Here is a 27,964-nt window from a genome sequence, read left to right as displayed (position 1 = left end):
AACAAAATTCAGCATAAAATTTCCCTTTTTTAAAGGCAATAACAGCATTAGCACATAGAGATATTAATTTACAAATCAATACATTCTAAGGGGATTATACATCCACAACAGACAGGGGGTTGGTGGTTAGTGTTAATGCAATAAACATGTCTTCTTGATAATAAAGTGAATGTTTTCCCTTTGCAGATTGGATACTGGAACGAGTTTGAGCGGTTTGTTAATATTATGGATCAGCAGTTCACCAACGATTCCTCCTCAGTGGAAAACCGAACAATTGTGGTCACTACTATTATGGTACACGCTCCATGATGTTTTAAACGTGTCTCATATTCTGCCCATCAGGGTCATGGTGTTGACTCCTAGGTTGATACATTCTGTCCTGGGCGGGTAGAAGTGCATTTCTTTTGTGTTGCTTTCCATCCACTCATTACATGTTGAAACAGTCAAATGCAAGCACGCATGAGTGTTTCAACTGTATCCACGTGGGTGTCAAAGCATTTAGATTTTTCATATATCAGTGGCCTGTCGTAGCAGTGACATCACAATAACGGCATTAGGTATCATGGTTTTACATCTGACATCATCAAAGTAGACATACAATGCATAAGTAGGTAAGACTTGTTTCACTCATCAAGTAAATGGTCAATGACACATGGCACAAAAAGCTAATGCTTACTGTGACAAAGAATGGTTTAATGGTTTGCCTTTGGCTAAGTAAAAGTGCATTTGAGCAAGGCCAGGTGTGTCTTTGCACATATCCACTTTACATTGACTGGAGGGCTATTCAGTGCTGACTTGTCACTTCATCTGTTGCTGTTAATAATATCCGCCTCCAATTGGCAAGACACATCTCTGAGGCATTCAAATGAGTGCTCACATCTTCTTTCCATGTAAAGCAACAATAGTTTAGTTTAACTAAAATCCAAGGTAATTTTATCAAATACTGTGTAAACCAGCAGCTGTTTGTTTTTCATTCCATTGGATTCGCAAGAAAACAATCACACAAAGGATGAGGTGAGAAAATACATTCAGCACAGAACAAACAAACCATTGCTAACCCACTGGCACCCTAATTGTCTCTGACTCAAATGGGATACATTTTCTCTGTGAGAAGCCATGTTGTTTAGTAATAATGACGACAGAGAGAAGCCATGTTGTTTAGTAATAATGACTTGCTTTAAAAAAGCTAACTTTAAATAGCGACTGCCACATTTTTTAATTGGAAGATGTTGTGTACCTTGTTTATTTCCCTACAGAAAATATAATATAGAGTTTGTGTTGCTGTTTCCACTAGGCTATTAAAATAGATAAACCACTAAGGCCTCAAACCAGCTAGACTAAAACAGCAATAGGTTGTTTGCAATCACATGATTCTAGTGACAAGCGAAATTAAGATGTAGGGCAGCAAGTAAAAAAAGTTAATGGAATACATAGAGGAAGTTTAGTTTTAAAAGTTTGTATAAATAAATTTATACTCTATTTAAAAAGGAGATATGGATAGAAAAAACACATGTTGTACATGATCCTTATATAATGAAAAGGACCAATTTAACCATCTGAACTAAAATATATTTGGCTGCCATCAAGGTGGTAGATATGTATGCTTACATGAAAAAATATTATAGTAAATACTGCAGTGTTTTAAAGCATACTGTAAATAATTACTTGAATTAAACAGTGGTAGTAATTACATGACTGCTGTGGTACACAACTGTAGTAATAAACAAATTATCCAATAGGATACGGTTTTCTACACTGTAATTATAAACTTATTATACTTTTTTAAGTAAGGCAATGTCTGCTGAACTGGCTTCTGGCACGTGTACTGTAGGTGTGTCTGAAAATGCCTAAAACGAGTCAACATGTGATTCCTCTGCAGTCACTGCCATTTACTTCATGACTGATATTCCCTCTCATCTAATACAGTCTCCTCCTCTACTTTTTCACTGTCAGCGCAACCGAAACCCTTTGAATGCTGCACCAAAAACTTGTGTGTATGTGCATAAAGAGAGAGAAGCAGAATTGAAGCTATTTGGATTTGTGTTCAATTCTGCTTTAACATCTCACTCCCTATTATTTACACCTAATATGATGGACAGTACTAAATGTTGATAAACCAAGTCCTGTGTGATTAAGGATGCATATGATGGCCAATCACCTAACACATGACAGTAATACAGTAATTTAAATGATTAAGCACAGGTGGTAACTGGACATTGGTTTATACCATTTGTAGACTCAAGATTAAACCCTTCAAAGTTTGGTAAATTATCGGGCTTATTAAATTTAGTCTGCCCTAATGAAATCATTTGGATATAAAAAATACATTACTTTGACAATTATGTTAGAAAAATAACTTTTAATGAAGGTTAATCAGAAAAGTGTGGATTAAAGTCCAAAACCTGACTAGATTGAGCCGAACACTTAAATTAGTGCCATAACAGCAAGTTACAGCAAGATCATTCGATCTAACTAATTTGAGTTCAGTTTAAATAGTCTAGATAACAGCATGTGCATGCTACTATCACAAAACCCTGAAGGACAAGCATAGATGCATTGATAATGCTGTATGGCACTACAATGAAAGAAGGTGAGCAGTGAGTAAACAGTGTTTGGTTTTGGAGTTTAAGCATAATTTAAACATATAGGGCTCTATTTTGACGGTCCATGCGCAGAGCGCAAAACACATTTATGCTAATTTAATGCTAATGCTCATTGATGCTAATTTAAGGACTGAAGAATCTGCTTTGCGCCGTGGCGCATGGTCTAAAAGGTTTGAGTTTATTTTCTTAATGAGTTATAGGTGTGTTTTGAGAATAAACCAATCAGAGTCTCCCATTCCCTTTAAGAGCCAGCTGCGTCGCACCATAAGCGTATTTGCTATTTACATAGCGTAAAGTAAGTGTAAGTGGAAAAACTGAGCATTTCACAAGCAAACAGTTAATAGTTTTTTTTTTTTTAACAGAAAACAGTTAAACAGAGCATCTATCGTGCAGAATGAGAGGTAAATTATCTACTTTCACTTTTGCTCTGACATCAATTAGCCTATAAATAATTAATTTTGTTTGTTAAGCGCAAATATTTGTTTCAAATCTATTTCTAAATTCAGTCCTAATTTCCGGCAAACGAATAAATGAAAAATAATACCGAAGTGTGGTCAAAAGTTATATCCTAAAACACATGCTGTGCTCCATATGGTCTAAAACCTGCAGGTGGGCAAATCTAAGCTTGTTTTTAATAAAACAAATATAAATATGGATATAATAAATAATACTGCTAATAATAATAACATTATACAAAAGCAAATTGTTATGAATGAACTGAAAAAGCCTCCCGAGATGAAGAAGGCATAAAAGCAGTGGGTTTTTCATATTTACGTTGACTAGAAAATAATATTTTTTGTAATATTTTAATCCTTTATATTTATATCATATATATATTCTTATTATATCCTATATATATCCGTAATATTTAAATTTGTTCATATGTAAAGATATTTGCGTATTGCTCTACATTTTGTGTGTAGGCTATTAAGCAGTGTGTAAGCGGGGCGCAACTCTGCACTGGAGGTTATACTGGGTTTATTTTGGTCTAATGAAAAGTCTATTATAGTTTCTTAAAATAGCAACGCGCCAGCAGTGCGCCTCAGAACGCCTTAGACCACAACGCCTATGGGCACACATAAGAGCACAAATGCATTTGCTATTTAAACAGTGTGGTGCAAAACAACACTTGCGTCAAGGTGAAACTTTCAAATAACATTTGCGCCGCGCCTTGCGTCAGGTGTATGATAGGGCCCATAATGTTTAAAAACTAAAGCTGCAAACAAAGCATGCATGAAACTGCTGATCATCTAAATACATAAGTACATATATATTTTAAAAATACATAGTTTTTTTTGTAAAGTTAAACTAAATATTTGTCACAATAGTCTACATTGAAATTGTGTGTGTGTGTGAAAGAGAGAAAGATAGAGAGGTGAGCCTCGTAAATAATGTCACAGATACAGATACAGTCCATGATCAGCACTAGAGTCCTACCCACCAAGAACAAACCACGATCTCTGCATGAGTAACCAAAGGTTTGTCTATAGCAGCCCAGTCATGTATATTGATTCTGTGGAGCTTCCGACGAACAGTTTTAGTGGAAAAAGGGGGTTTTATGATTTTTGAATACAATCCAGGTTAGCACCCGGAAATCCTTTTCATACAACTTCCTACTGCATCCACAGTTCTTCTTGTTGGATGTAATTTGTCTTTCTTGGTAATATGCTGACATTACCCTGGATACCGTGGCTCTTGATACATCACAATGACTTGCTATCTTGGACACAGATGTGCCAGCGAACAATTTGTTCTTTTTTGAACTCACTCTGATATGCCACCCATAATGTTGTGTGCATTTTAGGCAAACTGTGCTATTACTCTGCACATTCCACCAGTAAAGCTGTGGTCACACTAGAGTTTGTGTGTGCGAAATTCTGTCGGACAGCGCTGCAAAAAGGGGCGGGATTAAACAAGATTATTAAACATTTAAAAAGCGAGCAATTGCTCCATGTTTTAAATTTCTGTCCATAGAGGTCATGTTTTGATCCTAGATTGGTCTCATGCAGTCAAGTATTGCGATTTCGCAGGTCAGAGTTCACCAAGCTTGATCTTTGCGAACTGTGAAACTTAACGCATGACCCTGCATTTGGGTTTTACGCATTCGTGTGCCAATGAATGGAAGTCTGTGGGGGGAAAGTCAAGTGTGACCTTAGCTTTAGAGCAGTGTGTGAAGGTTTAATTAGCAATCAATGAAAATGGCCACCAGACTGGTCAAATTAGCGATGGAACCTCAAACATGAGGCCAGTGTTTTAGTTTTATTGTCCAACCCATGTAGCTAAAAATGTTAAATTGTCAAAATTGAACACAGACTAGTCTTTTTGATGGTAGTTAAACTAAAGAAAACAAACAAACTTTAAACAAACTGGGTCTTTAATGCCTTGCTTATCAGCCTTCAAAAGAAGGGCCCCTTTTTCCTTTGCATCAACTGTAAACTTAAAAGCCTTTTTAAAAAATGGTGCTGCCAATTATAAGGGCATTAACTAACAAGGCCTTGGCATTCTGAAAGTCTTCCTGGCAAAGTCTAGGCACTGGTCATGTCTTGTCAGTTTGTGTGTCTCTTGTCGTTGTTCTCAATGCGCTGTCTTGAGTGAGCTGCACGTTCTAATTGTCTTTCGAGCATGCACTCCCGACGAGGCTCGGTTCGCATGTGCTCGCTTGCCTTTGTGTTTGTTTTGTTCACAGCATGATGATTTGTTCTCAGTGCTTCAATCAAGTTTATTTCTGTTTTTGTTGGTGCTGGGTTTAGCACATGCATGTCATGTGTGAGAGCATGGTAGGTTATTCATATCTTGTGCACTTGTGTCTTGCGATCTGTTTGTGTTACCATTGTTTGTTACACTTGGCCATGTGCTGTTGTTTCATGTGAACATGCGGTAAATTACTTTTCTCATTGGCTGCATGTTCTAATCCTATTTTGCATGAGTACATGGCTTGTGTTGTTTTTGTTCCATGTGCTCTCCTGTCTATTGTCTAGTCACACCTTCCTTGTTATTCAGTTATTAATTTATTATGTTCACCTGTTTTATCAATTTGGTCTCATTTATAGTCTCCTCATGTCTTCTGTCCTGTGCCATTTCGTCGTCATTTCCAGTCTTGCCTTGTGTTTCTTGCCCTGTCCAGCCCTGATCCCTGCCAGTCCTGCGCAGTCTAGTTTATTTATTTGAGTTTTAGTTATGTTTCCCCCTCAAGGAAGTTTTTTTTTTAGAATTTTTTTTATTTATATTTTTTTATAAACCTATTTTTTAGTCCTGCAATTGAGTCCTTGCTCCTTACTCCTTCCACCTACCGTGACAGGAATACAAAAAAAAAACAAATATAGCCTCAACTTTAGCTTTTACAGTTTGTACCTGCCCCTGTCATGCATCTTTGCCCAAATAGGTAATGGTATTTTTGTCAACTTCCCACTTGGCTAAATTACCGGTCAAGTTAGCAGCCAACAAATGGACCAAAAGAGTTTAAGCTAAACTACTCATCCAATCCAGTCAGTACTGTACACCACTATATTGTCCAGATATGCTTCACAATTATGTAGTCCAGATATGACATGGTTAACCAACCTCTGAAAGGTAATAAAAGGCTGAGAGCCACAACCCAATACCCCCATAGCCCATCATGTGTCACAAAGGCTGAGAGCTCTTTGGATGTCAGAAAGAGGAGCCTGTCCATAACCTTTCTAAAGATCTAACTTAGTTACATACCAGGCAGGTCCCACATTCAATGCAGTCATGACTGCATGACATCTACATAGAAGGTTTATAGCTTCAGTAAGTTCAAAAATATATATACAGAAACAGTTTTATATGCTCATTATTACTCCAAAAAATGAGAATCAGAAGGTCAGAAATTGACCATATACAGATCATGTCATGAATAATAATGACTTCTATTCTGACAGGTAGCTCACTCACACAGACACAGACACACACACACACACCATGATATTCGCTGAACAGACAAATATAAACCTAATCAGTTGAGCTGAGTGACTTGACACGATTCAGCAATCTACATGTGCCCGTTTGTGAAACAAACTTGTCAAATGTCATAATAAGAAAGGAAAAGATACAATTAAACATACCTTATGCCTCTTTGGGGTGAAGCTGAATAACATACAGTCTGTAAATCTTGCATTTTGTGTCCTGACATGAGTTTGATCATGCCTCAGTCATTGCTCAGTGACACATAGTATGCAATCTGAACCTCTCGTTTTTAAAATAAAAGTTCCACGTACACAGTAAGCTAAATATAAGCTCAAAAAAGGGAGAACATTTTTAAATGTGGCTCAACAACCACAGCCAGAGGCGTGCATATCAATGAAGTCAGAGTTACACTTCAAATGTTATCATGTTCTCTAGATGACGCGGCTGCTCATTAGGTGCGGATGAATGACCTAATAAAGGCCTACATGCAAATGATGTGACCATGTCCTATGAGTCACGTAACAGTTTGCTTTGTGTTCTGATTGGCTTGTTGTCTACCTGGGAATTTACATGAGAATGAGGAAACAATCATATCTAAATGCTCACGACATGGCCATTTCCATATGTGGATTTCTTATTTTTAGACTATGCTCAGATATACCCAGATTTTATTTATAGGGCACCTTTAAATCATTAATCTTACAAAAATCAGTACAAAATCTCATAGACCCAGCTACAGCACAAGCTAACACGTTTTGATTGTTTAAACCTTCAGATACACCCTCTCTGTTGAAGTATTACTTCAACATATTGATATGGCACAGGCGACTTGGTTTATGACTATCTGGTGTAGCAATAACAGTTCAAAACAGAAATAAATTCTGCAGTTAACGATTATGTGTCTTTTTCAGATGACAGCTGATTATTTGCTTCTTGTTATTTCTTGTTCAGTGCTCATCTCCTCAAACAGAGAGGACAGAGATAGGTCTTTGCCTAGCTCTAACATGAATTGATCTCTCATAATCAATAATTCTTTAGAATAATTCTCCTGAGATATTTCTAATTTTCCCTTGCCTGATACATCTGAGATTCAAAAAGCACATCGTAATCTATTTCTGAGCAGACTCACTAAAAATGTATTGCCAAAATTTAAATCTGCAATAATTTCAACTGTGAATTTAAATGTTTGGCTATAGCATGAGCCACAACACATGCTGAGAAAACATCAGGAAAACACTAAGACAGAATCAGAACTTCCACTTCACTCAGGCACCTGAATTAGTTAAGAACTAGGTGTCGACTTGACATCTGCCAAATTCTTGCATAAAATGAAAGAAACCCCTTTAAATGACAAATAGGGCTGCATACCTTCTATTACTTGACCAGACACCAAAGGTAATTTTAATTTAATGCTACAAAGAGGAACAACTGCACAAAACATTTCAACTTTTCTAACCAGTACGTGAGCTCCTGTATTGATTTTGTGAGAGAGAGGTAAAACTTTCTTGAGTTGTAAAGATGGTGGCGCTCCCATATCTCTACAATTCACCTGGAAACTGCCATTTTGCCCTGGTAGAGACACAAATTTAGTTTTAGGAAAATTTGCTAAATCTTTTCAACAAACAAATTCTCCAAATGTGGAGGTGCCAAAAAACTTGTAAGTTCACAACATTCAAAGTGGGAAATTTACAGCCATCAAATATTTCTAGGAAAATGGCATGCAGCATTCAAACAAACTGGCTTTGCAGATTTTGTTTTATTACCAAGGACAAAACACTCAGATATTTTATGCCCAGGCTTCTTACAATAAAAGCATATGATAGCAGAAACAGCATTAAGCATAAAAGATCAAGTTTAAATAGAATCTGGCCATTGACCATCGAATTATTTTTTCTTGGGTCATGGCTTCAATATAATCTATTGAGTTACAGCAAATTCGTCAGCCATAAACAGCAGCATTAAAAAAATAAATAAATAAAACTGGTAACTATTTGTTCATTCAAGTTAATACCCAGGACTTCTGCAACATATTTTTAAATTCCTTTATAATCTGAGTCCCAATGTAAGCATAATGAAAAGTAGTTATAACTGCATCATACATTCTCCGCGTTCTGCTCTAAACTAAGTGAGGAATATATTTCTTGAGCCAGTATGAACGCATTGTAAAAGAAGCTTCTAAACATAAGTGAGGTAGCAACTCTCTAAAAGTGGAAGAAATCCTTTTCAATTTAATGTTTACTAATATCAAACACTTGTTCTCTTTAAGAGAGAACAGGGGGAATTCACCGCATGTGATACAGGTTTCTGATGCTCTAATTAAGTCTTCATAAAAACAAAAGCATGCTCACTTTCGTTTTCCTGACCTTCCATTCACTTCAACTCAAGCTCTTTTTGCAACTCATTTTCATTCAAAGCAATTCTTTCATGTTCCAGGTTACACTTCACTGCCTTCAAATCTAACTTTTTTTCACAACACTATCTCGTTTTCTATCTCTTGATTTCCTTTTTAACAAAGAACTCATTTCTCCTCTAAAGCACCTTTGAAACTTTAAAATACATACTAAGTTTTTACACACTAGTCAGCTCTAATAATAACGAGTAGCAATCAGTCAAAGTTGCTGCTTATTGCATTGTCCAAGTGCTTCACCGTAAGTTTCTTTCAAATTTCTTTCAGACTTCTTTCAAACTTTTAACCCAGTAGCTAATTTAGGAGTCTACACTAATTAACACAACACCATTTTAAATATACTCTGCAAAAAAAAAAAATTTAACAAGGAAAAAAAGGATTTAACTAATACACAACTCTGCTAACTCATGCTAACAATATTGCACTTTCGCAAAAAGAGACTTACCCCCATGTGATCACACAATCTTATTTAAACTGCTGACTATGTTTAACAATAAATAGCAGGCTACCACAAAACAGCTGGACCACTCTAACTGGAGTCCTCTAATAATCCCAAATACTGTGATGTTTATGAAGTTATGGCATCAAAATTGGGAACCAAAATCTAAAAATCCATTCTTCAAATAAGAAAATAGTGCCAATAACTTTTTTATGAATTTTATGAAAACAAACTGATTTTCATAAATATAACATAGAATCTCTCTTACACACAATTTTCTTCAAATGTTATTAAATCACCTACCAATTCATGGAATGTAAATCCAATTTTTAATCTGTTTGCTATTAAACCTTTTTAACATTATCATTGAGTCTGTTCCACCAACACCTGATATTGTTTTTCTTTGTTTTCCAAATTTGCAAACGTATCAGTAACATCCTTGAAAAGAGTAAATATTATCTTTTTTTTAACATTCTGCTCTCTTCTCCCCCTATAAAATACACTAGGTAAAGGTTTCACCTAAACCTCTAAACCTTTTAAAATCTTTAAAAAGTCTTTTAAAACTTAAAAAATGACCTCCAGTCATGTACAAATTATAAACAAAAATTCTACAGTCCCTTCATCACCACAAAAAAATCACACTCCCCCTTGTGGCTGGATTAAAGTAAGACTCATGCCTGTTCGTAGCTATCATCCCATGAAAAAGTCTCCACTGCAGATATCAAACCTTTAGTCCACTTCAACATTGGCCATCCTTTCAATGTATCTTTGTGAACATTTTTAATACATAAAATATATAAAACTTTTTTTTAATACTTTAACGTTTTTCATTTTTAAGAACAAACCCACCCATCCCAGCAAATAGAAATAAATAAAATTATGTAAAATAAAAATACAACACATGCAAATATATACTCACAACTGTACAGATACTAAATCATATACATAAATAAATTATACCTACACATATTTACAAGAGTCCACTGAGACGCCTCTATGTATGTGTGTGTGTATGTGTGTGTATATATATATATATATATATATATATATATATATATATATATATATATATATATATATATATATATATATATATACACCTGCCATATTAAATCTTAACTTTTCCATGTGTAATACTTTTTACTCCAAAGAACTTTGTAAGCCAGGTCTCAAATTTAGGTGTAAACTCTTTGTTCCTGTCAGGGTTTTTCGGTGTAAGGAGATAGGGCGAGGACCCAAATGCAGGAAATAAAAGATTTATTAAAAAAACAAAACTCAAAGCTCCCCATGGGGGAAAAACATGGTATTAAATTACACACTCAACTAGACTTAACTTGATTTTGTTCTTGTTATTTGTTAATAATTACAAACATGATAATGAGGTGGGTGGGACAAGACGCTAGACAGAACACATAGTACAAGAACGCACAACACAACTATGTGCTTACATACAAACAGGACTAGAACACAGCCAATGAGAGAGCTCATTGACTGCATGCTCACATAAAACAAGATACTAAAGCAGGTGGTTACACAACACAACAGAACACAAGACATGAGCACATGATAAATATTGATACTTACCGGGCATTTACATACGCGGTGTGAATGTTCCCTCCCAGCGCCATCTGAAACAGAAACCAACTGAGACGCTGAGAATGAACATCACGCCGCAGACAAAACAAACACCAGGACAAGAGCATGCACCCTTACCACGTCCGGTCCGATAGTCAATGGTCCTAGCGTAACTAGGTAGGCGCTCACACAATGACAAGGAAAATGACAAGAAAGGTATTCAACCTGAGAAAACTCGTTCCTGACTAGTGTCTGGACTGAATCCTGACAGTTCCACATCAATAAAATTACTTTCTTTGCTGTAGTCATGGGATGTTGAACTGTCTGAATTTGATCTAAACTTAAGTTTGCAAAGGAAGGAGCCAACATAATATTACAATAAGTGAGTCAGGAGGGAATTCGGTCGCAAGTACTTCAGAATAGAAAAAACACCTCCGTCCAAAATTTTGACATTTTTGGGCAGAACCAAAATATGTAAGCCAGTGTACCTTTATTAGACTTGCATTTAATACATAGAGATGATATAGAAGAATATATAGAGTGCAATTTATTGCAGGGATAATGTAGTCTATGGACTAACTTGTTATGGATCAGCTGGAGAACAGAGTTAATAGAACAAGACCTGAGACTTTGAAATGCATTAGTCCAGTCTTCTTATGAGATCTCTAATCCCAAGTACCCTTCCTGAGACATCTTTAAATCTTCTGCAGAAGAGATTGTGGTATCATAAAAACAATCAAAACATTTAGGCATTAGAGCAGCTCTAGAATTTCCATTAAGACAAATTTTCGGCACTCGCAAACTCTGGCGTAGTGTGAATGGATGGCGCAACCATAGCAAAACTTATGCGTTTTCTAACTAAGACGTATTAGTGTAAACAGGGCCTTAGAGACCCTTCAAGCTAGGCTCCAATGTCATACATAATGAAATATATTCAGGGGCTTTTTACATTTCAAAATTAGAAATATTCTTTTTAACATAATTCCATATTTGCAATAACCTAAAAAAAAAAAAAAAAAAAACAGAGAGAAAGGCAACTCAAACTTCTTTAAGTTGAAATGTTGTCTATATAAAGATCCCCTATAGTTATAATTTCTGTCTTTCTATGATAAAAAGGTTCTATCTGACTGCGAGGGAGTAAATGTATTATTGCAAGCATTAGGGATAAGATTACAGATCTGAGAGAGTTTAAAAATTGTTCTAATGCTGAGTTTAGACTGCTTGATTTTTAAAGTAGTTGTATCACAGATGTTTTCACACTGCATGACTATCTGAGGTAGCATTTTGTCGCTGCTTTGTTTACACTGCAAGATGGACCGACACCTGTTGGCGAGTCAAAATCAGAGCTAAAATTATGCAGTCTGAACTCAGCATATGTTGATACCAAATCTTGAGTCAGAGTCTTGAATAATAGGGTTACATTTCTTGAGAGCTCTAATATGTTTGTTTTCTGCAAAAAGTAGCGAAGAAGAGGAGGATTTATGAATACCTTGTTCTATAACCAGCCATGCAAGAATGGTACCATTGGACTTCCCAAGAAATCCACTCCACCAATAAACTAGTGCCCTTAGGTTGGCTGCCCAATAACATTGCTGAAAACAAGGAAAACCTAGGCCTCCTACACAATTTTTTAACAAAAATACATTTAAGATATGCGATGAACTAAAAATACTAAGATAAATGGCAAAATCAGAGTATAAAGTGAAAGTTTTTATAAAAATGACAGCATTAGAAAAATAAAAACATTTTGAAATAAATAAAGATCTATGTAAAGTAACCATTTTGACTGCAATAACACAACCAATTATTGTTAAAGGAAGTACACTCCAAGTTTCTATATCTTTCTTCATTTTATCAATTATGATTTTGAACTTTGTTTCATACAAATATTTGTGATGTAGAGGGACACTTATATTCAAATATTTTAAGTCACTTATGTTTTTTAAAGGGAGGCTATTAATAAAATTGATATCTATATTATCATATAAGGGTATAAATAAAAATTTTCTGCCAGTTAACTGTGTATCCAGAAAGGTCACCAAACTTTTTAATAAGGTCAAGCAGAGAGGGCAAAGATCTTTTTGGCTCTGAAATAAAAAGAACATCATCCACATCTAAAGATATATGTAAAGATACATTTTACGTCTCCCATTATAACAGGAGACATATGTGGGTGATTTCTAATACTTATTGCTAAAGGTTTCATAGCAATGGCAAAAAGTAACAGACTCAATAGACAACCCTGGCAGGTACAGTACCATGGTACAGAGGAAAAGGAGAGCATCTATTATTATTTGTAATGACTGAGGCCGAAGGGCAAAGATATAACATCCTAATCCAGGCAGAAAAAGTTTGTCCCAGAACAAATTCTTCAATAGTACATAGTGTATAACTTCATTCGACCCTGTCAAATTCCTAATTGACATTAAGGACTTAGCTATTTTATCATGATTAACTTTCTTTTTGTAAACAATATTCATAACTCTACGTATGTTATGAAAGGGAAATCTTTCAGGCATAAAACCTGTTTAATCTTGATGTATTACAGAACTAATATAGTTACCTAACCTGTAAAGGGGAGATGGGTATGTGAGAGGAAGGATTCATGCTATCTTTAGTTTTCTTTAATATCAATGCAATATTTGCAGAGTAAAGAGTTGTTGGTATTTTTAATTTTTTTCAATGGAATCTTTAAACATCCATATCAATAAAGGAGCAATTTGGTTAGAGAAGGTCTTATAAAATTCAATATAGAAGCCATCCGTACCAGCTGCTTTTTTATAGGAATTTTTTATAGCTGTAAGAACCTCCTCCAATGTAGTGTCTGAATTTTACCGTACTTTCTCATTTTCAGTAATTTTAGGGAGTTCGAGAGAGCAAAGAAAGCTGGTAATACTCTGTGGGTCTCCATTACAATGAGAGAAGTATAAGTCCTAATATAATTCTCTAAATATATTATTTATTTCCACTGGTTTAGCGGTCAGGAAACCAGATTTTGATTTGATGGTATGTATAGCTCTACTAGCTTATGTATCTCTAAGCTGGCAAGCTAACATTAGGTTAGGGTTGTCCCTTAATTCAAATAGTTTTTGCTTCATCTTTAATAAAAGGAAGCTTACAAGTTGAAAATTGTGTTATATTTATACTTCAATTTCATATTACTATTCTGAATTAAGGCAGACGATGATAATTCAAACTTCTGCTAGCCTTTTGCCTCTCTGCTTTTTCAGTTCGGTTTGATAAGCTATTACCTGACCTCTAATTACAGCTTAGAGAGCTTCCCAGAGGGTCGGGTCAGAAACATTTCCCCGTGTCATTTAGAGAGACAAATTCAGCTATGTGTGGCACAAGATTCTTTGAAATTATCTTCACGTAGTAAATTAGGATTAAAATGCCAAGCATAGGGAGGTTTTTCATGCCAAAATCTACTGATAAAGAGACTGGAGAGTGATCTGATATTAAAATATTGTGTTATTTAAATGATCAATCTCAGAGGTTAGTTTGAAGTCAGTTAGAAAAAAGTCAATACTTGTGTATGAATTCTGAATATTAAAATCAGTAGGATGATGAAGTCGCCTGATATCAATAATATTCAATGTACGAGTGAGATTATTAAGAACAGTAGTCGTCGAATTAGATACTTTGTATGTATATATATATATATATATATATATATATATATATATATATATATATATATATATATATATATATATATATAAAGTGATAAAGTGACTATATAGTTTTAATCATCATTACCTGTTTCCTTACGTTTGAATGTGTCAGATGCGGAGCACAGACTCTTTTGATTCTGGAGGTCATTAATAACATAATAACACTAATACTGAAACCGTAAGGTGTTCTATAATGACCAAAAAAAAAAATTTCAGATGTTTTACAGTGTGCTCAGCCTGATGGTTTGTCCATTCACACATATTTTTATCATCACATGATCTCTTTTAACAAAATCACATGACCCTTTTTAATGCGCATGCTGGAGTTAGTGCGGTAAAAGTGTTTTCATCGTAGTTTATGCACATCTTTTCTTATCGAATAAAAAGTTTATCCTACTCAGTTATGCGCATACATTTTTTATGCAAATTTTTTTGCATTTATACGCATCATGACATTTCCATCAATCGTTTTTTTTATGTGCATATCCAAAATGCGCATAAAAATAGGGGGATGGAAACATAGCTATTATGAGGTTAAGTCAATTAAAATAGCATCAAAGTACGACAGGTGAATGTTAACATTTCTTTGATTAATCTTGAACTTAAGATTTAGCCTGAAAATTAAACTAACCTGGACCAGATTTTAACTAAATCTGATTTGATTTATTTTATGAAACCGAAAACGTCATTAATACACTTGACTTACCAAAAGTAGAGAAAACTAAGCTTGGTTTAGGGAACAGCCCATTGCTGGAAAGATAGTGGACAAAGGCAGAGAGAAGACGTCAAAAAAAAAAACAAAAAAAAAAACATACAAATAACACAAAGAAAACTCACTTCCCAAATAAATAACTTTTCTTTCTTTATTATTTTAAATAAATGCATAAATACATAACAGTCATATTCATGTCTCTTCGGTATATATTATTCAAATACAACCTGAGTGCAGGTTGAAGCCTTGCGTCAAGCTCAGAACTTTACAAAAGTCTTTGCAGTGACTGTAACCTCATTGTCAAGACCTTGGATTCTAGGTGTATTAGTCCTTGGCCACCCTCTGCCATAAGGAGGTAAAGGACACCTGGGGAAAGTCAATAATAGCGTTCCAAAAAAAAATTACAAAATGCTTTTTGTACAGAAAATTATTTTCTTGTTTGTGCCATACAATTGATGCTGCTGAATTATTAATAACCAAACATACCCCTAAAAGAGAGGTGCAGATGAATACATCGCCAATTTAGAATTCTAAGAATTATTTTTTTTCTGCTAGTGCTTGCCAGTTCTTTTCTGCAAATTAATTTGTCCCAAAAATATATTCCAATAATTCTAAACCCATCTCTGTCTCAGCCGCATTACTGAGGTAATATAAGAGGTCCTGTACCCTGCCAGTCACCAAACAATAAGGATGCATTTCTCCCAATTAATATGTGCAGATGAAACTTGCTGATTCTTGTTTGAGAAGGAAATTAAACTTGTAACATATTTTGAATCTTTTATAACTACTGGTACATTATCAGCATAAGCTTTAAGTTTGACTGAATTTTCACAAGGGTTACTATTAATATTAAAACCACTTAGCTGACTCATTGATACTAATAGAGGTTCAATAGAAACTGCTTATAAACGACTAGAAAAAGGACAGCCTTGCCTTATTCCTCTGATTATAGAGAAGGGTCTAGTTAATTAACCATTTTTATCCAACATACTGAAACTTGTATAATACAACATCTTAAGAAAAAGAGAGACACAAAATAAGGAAACTAAAAGTTTCTTTGTTTTAAATAAATACTGGTGATCAACCCTATCGAAAGCTTTTTCTTGAGCCAAGGAAAAAAAACAATATCCATGTTGTGCATTTTGACCACAGTAAGGGCGTACTCACACTATTTATAGTTGCCCTGAACCGGGCCAAAGCACGCTTGTCCCCCCTCCCGTCTCCCCCGACAGCCCGCACTCACATTACTTTCGGGCCTGGGCACACTTACGTCATCGATGATGCGCTGGTCAGAAGCGCTCTCGCACAGCACAGTGGAGGATTTCTTTAGTTATGTTGTTTAACATGCAGTAACACAGTCAAATATTTCGCAGAACAGATTATCCGCGTTTGACGCTGATAAACAATCATAAAGTCCTAGTGCTGCAGGAGTTAGGAGGTTTGCTGAAGGTGCGCAGCTTTCATGCCTAGTGAGAGGTTTGCGTGTTTAATAACCCTACGACATTTTGTGTCATTGAACAGTAAGAATGATTAATTAATCCCTATGAAACAGTCCTTTAAAAGTCACGTCTAATTTTCAGATTCGGGCTTAGGCGTGTTTTGCACTCACACACAAGTGTACCGCACCAAAGACCAAGTGAACCGCGCCCGATTCAGCTCACTTACACTTCTAAAACAATCCGGGAAATGGGCCTGGGCATGGATCGGATAGAATAGTGTGAGTAGGCCCCTAATCATATTTCTCATCAAATAGAGATTATCAAAAATTGTCCTTTTCGAAACAAAATGTGTGAGCCATGTGAATGGGGGATCAAAGAATTGCCCTTCGACTACTCAGAGAAAGAGTTCTTTGATTATTACAAGAAAACTTCATATATGTCCTGACCCAGTAATTCCTTGAAACCTTTTAAAAAGTTTGCTTTAAACCTGTGCAGAGCAGGTGATTTCCCTGAACACATTTCCTGGACAACTTGTAAAAGTTCTCCAAAAGTCAAAGGATTTTCAAGGCTTGTCAACTCATTTATTTCTTCTTCCGGAAGAAATTTAGATACCCCCTTAACAGTGAATTTGGTGCATCACATACCTCAGAACAGTATATAGTTTCATGAAGTGAAAGAGCATAAGATTAGATCTTGCATTGATCCGTTATCACATGTCCTCTTGGAATTTTCAACTGATGGAGACTTTTCTGTTACCTTGGCCTCTTTTCAAGACTAAAAAAAAAGATGTGGGAGCATCTATATTGTTCAGCTGTGCAAATCTGGTCTTCAAAAAGCATTTTACCTTGTTCTTTTAATAGATTTTTTTTAACAGAGTTTATTTTTTCAACAGAACCAGTAAAAGTAAAGTTATTGTTGAGCCACTGCTTAGCATAGCTTGTTCAAGGAATTTAAATCTTGTTTTAAGCATTTCAGCATTATGTGCAATGTACTGTTGGCAGAAAGACCTAACTTGTGTTTTTCCAACATCCCATTAATGACTCAGTGACTGAAAATTACTTCTCTCCTCTTCAAGCTTTCCAGAAAATATTGAAAACATGAATAAAAGTGCCGTACTGAAACAATATATTATTGAAATGCTTTTGTGATTTAAAACATTTAGAAAAATTAACTAATACATTTACTGATACAAAGAGTTGATCAGACAATAAGGATGGTTCAATTAAGTTATTAAAAAAGCTACCCCTAATGCCCTTTTCTACATAAAATCGGTCAAGCCTGGCTCCTGACATATTATATAAATTAGTTTTTAACTATGTGCACTGCCTTATTCCAGGAAAGGATTAATTTCTTAAAACTCCCAGCAGAAGAATTATGACGTTCATTGTGATTCCTGTCCAGATACAGATCAACAGTGCAGTTAAAATCTCCACCAAACACAACAATATTTCCCCTGAGGACGTTGCAATATGGCATAAGAAACTATTTTGAATAAAATAAACACATCATGACCAACATTTGGTGTGTATACATTAATACTAGAAAAATAAATATGCCCTATAACAGTATTAGCTCTCAAAATCTGACCGGGTATTATTTCTACTGCATTTGGTTACATAATGAAATACGGAGACAAAATAAATGCAAAACCAGCAGTAAAGTTTATACCATGGCTTTCCAATCGCTATCCTTTCCAATCACCATGTCACTATGCATGATTTTGTTTATCTGTATGTGTTTCTTGTAAAAAAGTAACATCAATCTTTTTGAAAACTAAAACAACTCTCTTCTTAGTGCTCAGACAACATTAACATTAAAGGTCCCAATGTTTAAGGCTGTCATGGCAATAAATAAAAAAGTGCAAAATAAAAAAAAAATGATTCTATTAGTCCTGTTTGCATTTCTTAATCCATATTTTCAATATTTTTAACCATAGTGACATGTTTCCTTAATCTAAATCTTTTAGGCTTATCAAGTTAATCAAATTATGCTTTTTTCTTAGCTACAGCTCAAGAATCCACAAGCATTTGTAAGTTTGGGAAATACTTCTCTTGTTTTGTTCTTTATTAATTAAAAGTATAATTGAGAAAATTGTTCATTACTTGTACTGTATAATAATATGGCTTTATTTGTGAATTTTTAGCAAGACTTCCTTGGGAACTGACATCAGCAAAATTCATTACATCATATACCTCACTATCATAATTAATGTCAATGGACTAAGCCTTACCATCCTCAGACAGCTGATCAACATCGACCTGTACTGGGCCATTAGTCTCTCATGACGTAAGAGCCAGGCCAGGTTTTCCCCACTCAAAGTCACTTGCATATTGATTTGCCCCTAACCTGCATGTCATCCCCAGTCACCTTGGCCCCATATAACCTAGCACCTGACTCCATTCAGTGACTATGTTTACATGGACACCAACAATTTGATTTTAATGAGATTAAGACAATACTCTGATAAGAGTCGACCATGTAAACAGTGATTTTTGATCAATTTAATCAGATTAAGGTCATAATCAAAGTAAAGAGAAATCAAATTAAGACGTGTGGAGTATACCGATTTTAGTCGCATTATTGAAGTGCAGTACAGACATGTAAACACCTTAATCGAACTATTACTATCATGTAGGACTTTTCGCCATGTTTTGCGACAGGATAGTCCACACACATGGCTGTTTGACACTCTTTGCACCTACCATCAGTGCAAACCACAGAGAGACACCTGCATCGTGATATGCTGAGTTTTTTTTTCTTCCATTCTGTGTTACTGGTTCTCTATTCCTGTTCCAATTCATTCTAGAATCATCCAGTTATTCCACATCCTCCTGCAATATCCAGCATCATTGAACTTTGTTTAACATTTTGCCATCCTATCAATAAACCTTTATCTACTCACATCTGTTTTCCGGGTCCCTCTGTAGCAGAAAGCTGGATCATAAAACAACAGGATGAGCAGGTTGGACCCATTTCAAGCACTTGTGGACTCTCTTAAACGGGTGTTGCAAACACCTCTACCATCAACACCAAACACTTCTGCCTTCCACCCAACTTCTTCACAGCATGACAATGCCAGTGTTATGACCTGGCCAACAACCTACTCTAGCCGTTTAGGGGTGCAATGGGTTTCTGTTTTTATGATTTTTCTGCTTTTAGGCAAGGTTCTGTGTTAAGAGTAAAACTTATCGAGCCATAAGGGTGCAGTGACACAGTCAATAAAATTGTTCACAAAACATCTCAGGGTGGTTTTTAGTGAAGGTGAACAGTTAAATCTCTAAAATTCCACACCCTAGCAGCTGCCACCTCTGGAAGGGACGTGCCCTGATGACAACTTACCATTTAGGTCTCAAACCACACCTGAGAATGTAATTAGCCACATATGATGAAACTTATGGTCTGGAAAACTTCAGTTATCGATTTGATGCTCCTCAAGTATGGAAGATTATAGTAGAGAAAATTCAGGTATCTTCACTTCTCCATTCTTCCATCAGCCAGTCTCTTCGACCCTTTCAGTATCCAGCTCCGAACCAATGATTCTTGATCAGGTAAGATTAACCGAAGCAGAGCAGCTCTGTTGGCTGAACCGTGGTCTTTGTTTATATTTTGGGAAGACAAGGCATTTCCATGCATCTTGCTCTATCCACCCATCCATACAGTGCATCCAATGGTGATTGCCATTCATTTCATGCAAGAAAACATGCTTCAACTCACTACTGTTTTGATGCTTACTACACCTAACATCTCTCTTCTAGTGGTCGGACTTCTTGACTCCAGTTTAGCAGGCAATTTTATCTCCAGAGCCCTCTGCTGTCAGCTTGACTGCAAAACTCGCTCCTCTTAGAAAAGCTATAATGTTTAGTCCTTCATCAGAAAGCCCCTAAACCACCATCACATTATTGGTGGATTCGATTCATTGCAGATTGGGTTATTTCATGAAGAGGAATTTGATCTATTGGTGCTGAAAGGGTCCACCACCAATGTCATTTTAGGGCACTCTTGGCTGGTAAAACACAATTCTGTGCTCTCTTAAAGTAGGGAAATAACTGTTTCTAAATTTCCCAGTAAAGAAAAGTATTAATTCCATGTCTTTGTCTACCACTTCTATAGAAAGTCCTGCAGAACTATGTTCAGAAAATATTTCCCATTTTTACCTGGAGTTCTAGTATATCTTTTACCCCCTCTTTGTGACCAAGGAGATGGAGTGATGGAGGGCTTTGTCCCTGCATTGATTAGCGTGTTCTCAACAAAATACATAATAGGAAAAGATCTATTTATTGCCATAGACCACCTTCATGGAGCCTGTGTGTTTACCAAGTTACACCTCCACATCACCTACAACCTCATTCAGATAAGGATGAGTAATGAGCGGAAGACAGTGTTTTATCACCCCCAGCAGCCACTATGAGTATCGAGTGATGCCTTATGGATTAGCTAATGCCTTCACAGTGTTCCAAGATATCATGAATGACGTACTCCTTTATTCATCATCTGTACACTCTGTCTTATTTTATATTGATGATATTATAATCTATTCCTGAAATCAGGCCAAACATCACCCACATGTTAAGGAGGTCCTATCATGGCTCTGTGAACACCCCCTGCTTCTAAAAGTTAAGAAGTGTTGATTCCATCAATCGACCATTCACTTCCTATGGTTCATCATCACAGCATCTGGTGTAAAGATGGACGAGGGGAAGGTGGAAATCATCACTTCTTGGCCACAACCTAAGACCATCAAGGAACTCCAATGCCTTCTGGAATTCACAAATTTCTAAAGGAAATGTATCTGTAACTATAGTAATATTTCTTTTTATCTCACCAGTCTTCTCTGTGAACAACTAAAAACTTTGGTGTGGACAGAAAGCGCTGTCAACGCATTCCAAATCTTAAAGGAAGCATTTACCCAGGCCCCCTTCTCGATCACCCTGATCCAGAGCTCCTGTTTACAGTGCAGGTGGATGCTTCCACCACCTGGGTGGGGGCCATCATTTCTCAGCGGCAGGGGATACAATCTTGACTCCATTCATGTGCCATTTTTCCTAAAAAGTTCAGCACAGCGGAGGCCAACTACGATGTGGGAAATTGTTAGCTCCTAGCTATCAAGCTTGCCCCTGAAGAGTGGAGGCTCTGGATGGAGGGGTCTAAACATTAATTTGTGGTTTACACAGATCATAAAAAAACTCCAGTATCTGCAAGAGGCACACCACCTAAATCCTCAACAAGCAAGGTGGGCACTAGATTCAACTTTTCCATCTCATATCTTCCAGGTTAAAAGAATATGAAGGTCGATGCCTTTCCAGGCTTCAAAGCCCTGAAGAAGCCCCAATGAGATCTGGAACTTCCAGAATAATGGCAAGTTCCATAGAGTGGAAGACCCCTCCACCCACAAAGGAAGAGCCTCAAGCCATCCTGCCAGATTGTACCAGCGGGATAACAGAACTCTTGGAACCAGTTTCTGGGCTGAGTATGCACAAAATTCCCTGCACCATCCTGCGACTGGACACACGTCCTTCTAGTGCAGTCAGTTCTAGTGCACTCAGTTTCCAGAATTTACATCCATCTCTCTTCACTGATCCTGGTCCTGTAGAGGAACCAGAGAAGCTTTCATCTACTCAGTAAAGAAAATTGTCAACTCTTGAAGGCATGGGAGCAGATTAGAGTACCTTATAGAGTGGGAAGGTTACAGTCCTGAAGAAAGTTCTTGGGTACCCAGAGGTAGATAATGTTCTAGATCCAGTTTTACTCAATGAATTCCATCCTGATTATCCTGCCCCAGAGGCAGAGGAAGACCCCCCTGCCATCAAGGAGACCACCATGGAGGGGGGTAATGTAACACCCAGGCCAGGTTCTTCCCACTCACAGTCACAGCAATTACACCAATCACAGTCACTTACATATTGATTTGCCCTGCACCTGCATGTCAACCCCAGTCATCAACTCAGCCCCATATAACCCAACACTTCACTCCATTCAGTGTCGAGCCTCATTTCGACTATAAGTACTACTACACATATTACTATTCTCATGTTTACTCACTTGTCTTTTCTCCTGTGATCTCTAGTGTCTGTGTCTCTCCTTCCTAGTGTGTTTTTTTCTGGTCCCTCCTCTGGTTGTCGTCATTCTTGAGTTCATCCATCTGTGTTCCTGGCTCCCCATTCCTCCTCCAGTCCATTCCACGTCCTCCTGCAATATCATATGGAGACCCAGAAGGGACATAGTGTAGGAGAAAAAAATTGGCTGGGTGAAAAAAAATGGGTAGGAGAAAAAAATGGGTAAAAAAAATTGGTGGGAGGAAAATACATATTTTTAAGTTTTTGCGTTCTCTCGCAAAGTTTTGCGTTCCCTCACAAAAATGTTTTGTGTTCCCTCGCAAAGTTTTGCATTATCTCGCAATGATGTTTTGCGTTCTCTTGCAAAACTGTTTCTCCACAAACACTTCCTGTACACTTCACTTATGTAAACCCTCCTGTTTTTGTTGAAATTCTCCTGTTTTTTACAATTCTATCCCACTTTCTTTACATTAAAGCTGTGCGTCGATCGTCGCCTTTCAAATGTTACCTCTGAATCCATGAATGCATAAGCGCTGTCTGACAGATGCGCTCCATACAATAAACTGATCCCAGATCAGCTTCTGTACACACCATTTACAGAGGAGCAAAAGTGCAGGACACTTTGGATTTGGGTGTATGTTTAAACAGACAAATATTATATCTCCAATGAAAAATATTTCATATTTTCATCTCCCCTGAGCCCTTCTGGCTCTGTGAAATGCTTGACTGTTTCCAGTGGTGGTGGTTCCACTATTTGCCACACTGTGTGCAGTCATTAGTGTTCACTGAACACTCTCCTGCATTCTCATTGGCTGCATCCACTTTTGGATTTCCAATGTCTTTTTAACAATGAATCCGGTTCAACCCATTAATTTTATTTCTTAGTTAAACAGATTCTCTTTTATCACATCATAATCACATTTGCTTAAAGAGAGCATCCTAACATCTGATGAGACTTCTTCAAAAGAGATAGCAGTCTCTAAAGACGTCTTGTGATTTCCAGATAAAACAATTAAATCTCTTTACAGCTCTCTTTCACAATGTTCATCAGAAATTCCAGCAGCTTAGACGTCAGAGTATAATGAATGAATTTAGAATTGACCAGTCCATTATTATCCTTCAATGAAACCATTTCTGCTAACTCTCTTTCATTCTAAATTAAAGAGTGGAATTAAATTAAGGTAGCAGAAGCATCCATGTTTTTAAAATTAAATAGTGATTTCTTATGAGGGTTCTTTTAACACCCTCATTTGCAGATCTTTTCATTTCAATATTCACAGTCTCTTTTTTTCGAGAAATTTAATGATCTTTTTAATTGTACAGAGGAGAAAGAAGAATATTTCTGAAAAAAAAACACCCTAATCTTGATTTTATCATCATTATCTTCTAGATCCCTCCGATCATTTTCCTTACTAACACCAGCTTTAGGAGCTAAATAAATGGATTAAGATTGCTCCACACAGCCAACATTAACGTTGAAGTCACTTACCTCTTGCTGGTCATTTATGTGGTCTGTAGCTCCTTAACTTTGTTGCTCAGCTCCCTGACTTTGTGCATTGTTTGACTGGGAAATGATTTAGTTTTCAATACTACAAGATGTAGAAGTGTGCTGTTCAGTTTTATGCGGGCAAGTAAAGTGCTTATGGCCCAAGTCATCACACTCGAAACATCTTAAACATTCGGTGCTAGCATACACCATAAAATAACTCTCTTTGTGAGTGACATGGAAAAAACCTTCAAGGTCCACTCTGGTGAATTGAGATCATGCTTTAGCACTGCGTCATTATATCTGAGAGGGACCACTTTTTACAGGATATTTGATCTTTCTTAATCTTACATTAGTCACTGGAGCAGAAAATGGCATCACTGGAAAAGTTTCCTTGACCCATAGTCCACTAACGGTCAACTTATTTCCAAGAGATTCCGATTTTTTATTCACCTGTGAGCCTGATGATATACTTTCAAACCCAGATTTCTGACCATTAATCAAGAACAATTCCTCCACTGTCACTGTGGGCTCAGGTGCACATCTGCAGACATTTCAGAGTGACAGGGTTGGCATTCCATGCACCGAAACTGCCACCATCCCGGCATCAACCAACCGCACACATACCTAAAAAACGTTTCGTCCTATGCTAATTTAGTTAAAGAAGTGAGTGAGAAAATAAAAGAATAGATAACACAGAACAAATGCAAACGCTCCCAGTGACTCTCTCAACACATACAACTACCAGCATGGAATGCAAACAGAGAAGGAATGAAAGTCCATGACTTTCTTATATAAAGTGTTACTGGTGCAGCCCACGGTCAGCACTTGAGTTCTGCCCACAAATATATATATATATATACACACACACACACACACACACACACACACACACACACATGGGCTGCACGGTGGTACAGTGGGTAGCATGTTTGCCTCAGCAAGAAGGCTGTTAGTTTAAGCATTGACTGGGTCAGTTGGTGTTTCTGTGTGGAGTTTGCATGTTCTCCCCATGTTCGCTTGGGTTTCCTCCGTGTGTTCTGGTTTCCCTCACAAGTCCAAAGACATGCGCTATAGGTGAAATGAATAAACTAAAATTGCCCATTGTGTGTGTTAATGCAAGAGTGTATGAGTGTTTCCCAGTGATGGATTGTAGCTGAAAGGGCATCCGCTACGTAAAACAAATGCTGGATAAGTTGGCGGTTTATTCCTCTGTGGCAACCCAGATTAATAAGGGGACTAAGCCAAAAAAAATTAATGAATGGAAAAATGTTAGGGTGAGCTCAGTGAGGTCTTCTAGTGGCAAAACAAAAATCATTAAATGGCAGAAGCTGACACATGTAAACAATAAAACCCATTTTTACTTCATGAAATACGCATCCATTGACCAAGCCATCACCCTCGTTTGCAAAGCAGTTCACAGAACATGGCGCTCAAAAGTGGACAGCACTAGTGCTTTCCAGTGCAATTCTTTTAAAGTGCTAGTGTTGACTTCGACCATCTGTTGCAAAGGCTCTAGCCAACCTTTGATGTCTGTTCACACTGTAGTGACCTCCGCGTAAATCACTAGATAATGAGTTAGTTTTCTGACAAATATCATTCTTGACAGAGTTCAACAATGTCAAGACAAGTGACATTACCGGTGTAATGTAACTCTGAGTTTTCTCCGGAGTGTTCACTAACCAAGGGCTCGTTAGCATCGCCTGAGAGGAGCGGGGCTTTACCGCGGCCTCCTTTACCGTCAGTTTTGGATCGAGGCAACGTCATGTTTACAGCTAGTTTTAAGTTATGGAACAACAAAACGTTTGCTGTGCTGTTTAATTTATGAATAAATCTGTTACATTCTCCAGGATCGAAAACACGTCCTACATTCTCAACGCGCGATAGCGCCCCCTAAGAATTGTGCTTATAAAAAAAAGGACCAGTGCTGTATGCCTGGTCACTCAGAATTCTGGATATTCTTTGAAACATTCTGGAAGTGGACTGATTTTTTCCTACATTTTTTTTGGCTGAAAAAACAGGCCTAAAACAGACTCTCTCTCTGCACTATTGATGAGAATTTGTTTTGTTAATGTCTGATAGTTCAACACATAACAGCTTCTTTATATTAATCATATTTTTTTAAAAATTAGAATAACAACTATTTAAATATATTTATTTTCATTTTTGTACATGAACGCTTTTTGTGGCTAAACAGTCATTGAAGGTCATGAGGTTCTTGTAGAGTAAGTGACTTACTCTAGTACAATAGCAATTAGATATTAAGGTAGTTGTAACAAGAATAAATATACTACAACATAATCAGCTTTTTTGAGTTTGCAAAGTGAGTTACTGACCAACACAAAGTGAAACATGGTAAAATTTATGTGATTTCTTTATCCCAAGATCAAAATACTCAAAATTATGTGTTTGGACAAAAAAAATTCTTCAGTTAACCACCTGTGATGGGATCACCTGATATGCATGTTAATGCCAGGCCGTAAAGAAAGTCTTAGATTTTGTGGCCAAGATAGCTTAAAAAACAACTGCAAATTATGAAAACATCTTCATTGGTTTGACAGCACGTGTCACACACACACACACACACCACACACACACACACACACACACACACACACACACACACACACACACATACACACACACACACAAAAACAAGCTGCTAATCCTCGCAGCAAGCGCACATTTTGATCTGAAAACATGTTGACTGATTTTAGCATAATTTATTTGAATTATGTTGTCCTTTCCATCAGTAGCGTACTAAAATTATATATATATATATATATATATATATATATATATATATATATATATATATATATATATATATATATATATACATATATATATATATATATATATATATATATATATATATATATATATATATATCATCTGCAATTTATTTTGACCTTGTTTTAACAATGAAACATTGCGAATTTATTTTCACTAAACCTGAACTTATTTAGTTATAACTATTAGTTAGTTACTAATAGTTATTACTATTTAGTTAAGGATATTCATTTAGGCAATCAATTTATTCATCCAATAACAATTCACAGTTAATTGATAGCTTTTTCAGGCTAATATGCTAAAGACAAAGGAACCGTTTAATCAGGGTGTTAAGGGTGTCAAAAAAACTAGTGTGTTAAAAAACTTATACTTTAGATCCCCCACAACTTTACTGACCAATAGTTACTCCAGAACAAGCAAATCAAACCTGTGTCTATATATATATAGTATATAAATATGTATATAGTTTTATTGTAGTCTATGAAATTAGCATATGTTGTGAGGATTTGAGTTCATTTTTCTATTTGTGTTTGCGTTGTGATGATTGGCAGCCCACATGTTGTCAAAATGATGAATAATTTTCTTAATTTGCTGGTGTTTTTTTCTATGCATGTGTTTTCTAAAGTTGCAGAGCGCTAAGCGCTCTCGGCCACTAAGAAGGTTTTGGACAATTAGCAAAAATCTGCGCTGCTGTCTGACAATGGCCACATGTGGATCAAAGTCCCACAGTTTCCCGTCTGGTGTTTCTGTTGTTCCAATTGAATGTGTTCCAGTTTGGTGGATTATGTTTTGGAGAGAATGGGTATGAATGCACAGTCATGGAATGCTAGTGTGCCTGCATGCTTGTGACTGATAAGTT

General features: G+C 36.4%; 1 protein-coding gene across 6 annotated transcripts in view; it reads left to right on the top strand.

Annotated features, from left to right (window-relative positions):
• Positions 1–27,964, top strand: part of gria3b (glutamate receptor, ionotropic, AMPA 3b) — a 302,031-nt gene that overhangs the window by 200,922 nt on the left and 73,145 nt on the right. For all 6 annotated transcript variants that reach the window (XR_015506639.1, XM_087280262.1, XM_087280263.1 and 3 more), the window contains exon 9: positions 187–294. Coding sequence is in view for 5 of the 6 variants with exons in the window: in XM_087280262.1 (XP_087136388.1) it covers positions 187–294 (108 nt within the window). In the remaining variant the exon portion in view is untranslated. The remainder of the gene's footprint in view (positions 1–186; positions 295–27,964) is intronic.

This window comes from Danio rerio, chromosome 14 (assembly GCF_052040795.2).
Source record: "Danio rerio strain M-AB ecotype USA chromosome 14, GRCz13ab, whole genome shotgun sequence".
In the NCBI taxonomy this organism is placed as follows: domain Eukaryota; kingdom Metazoa; phylum Chordata; class Actinopteri; order Cypriniformes; family Danionidae; genus Danio; species Danio rerio.
This window is presented reverse-complemented; position numbering and strand designations above follow the sequence as displayed.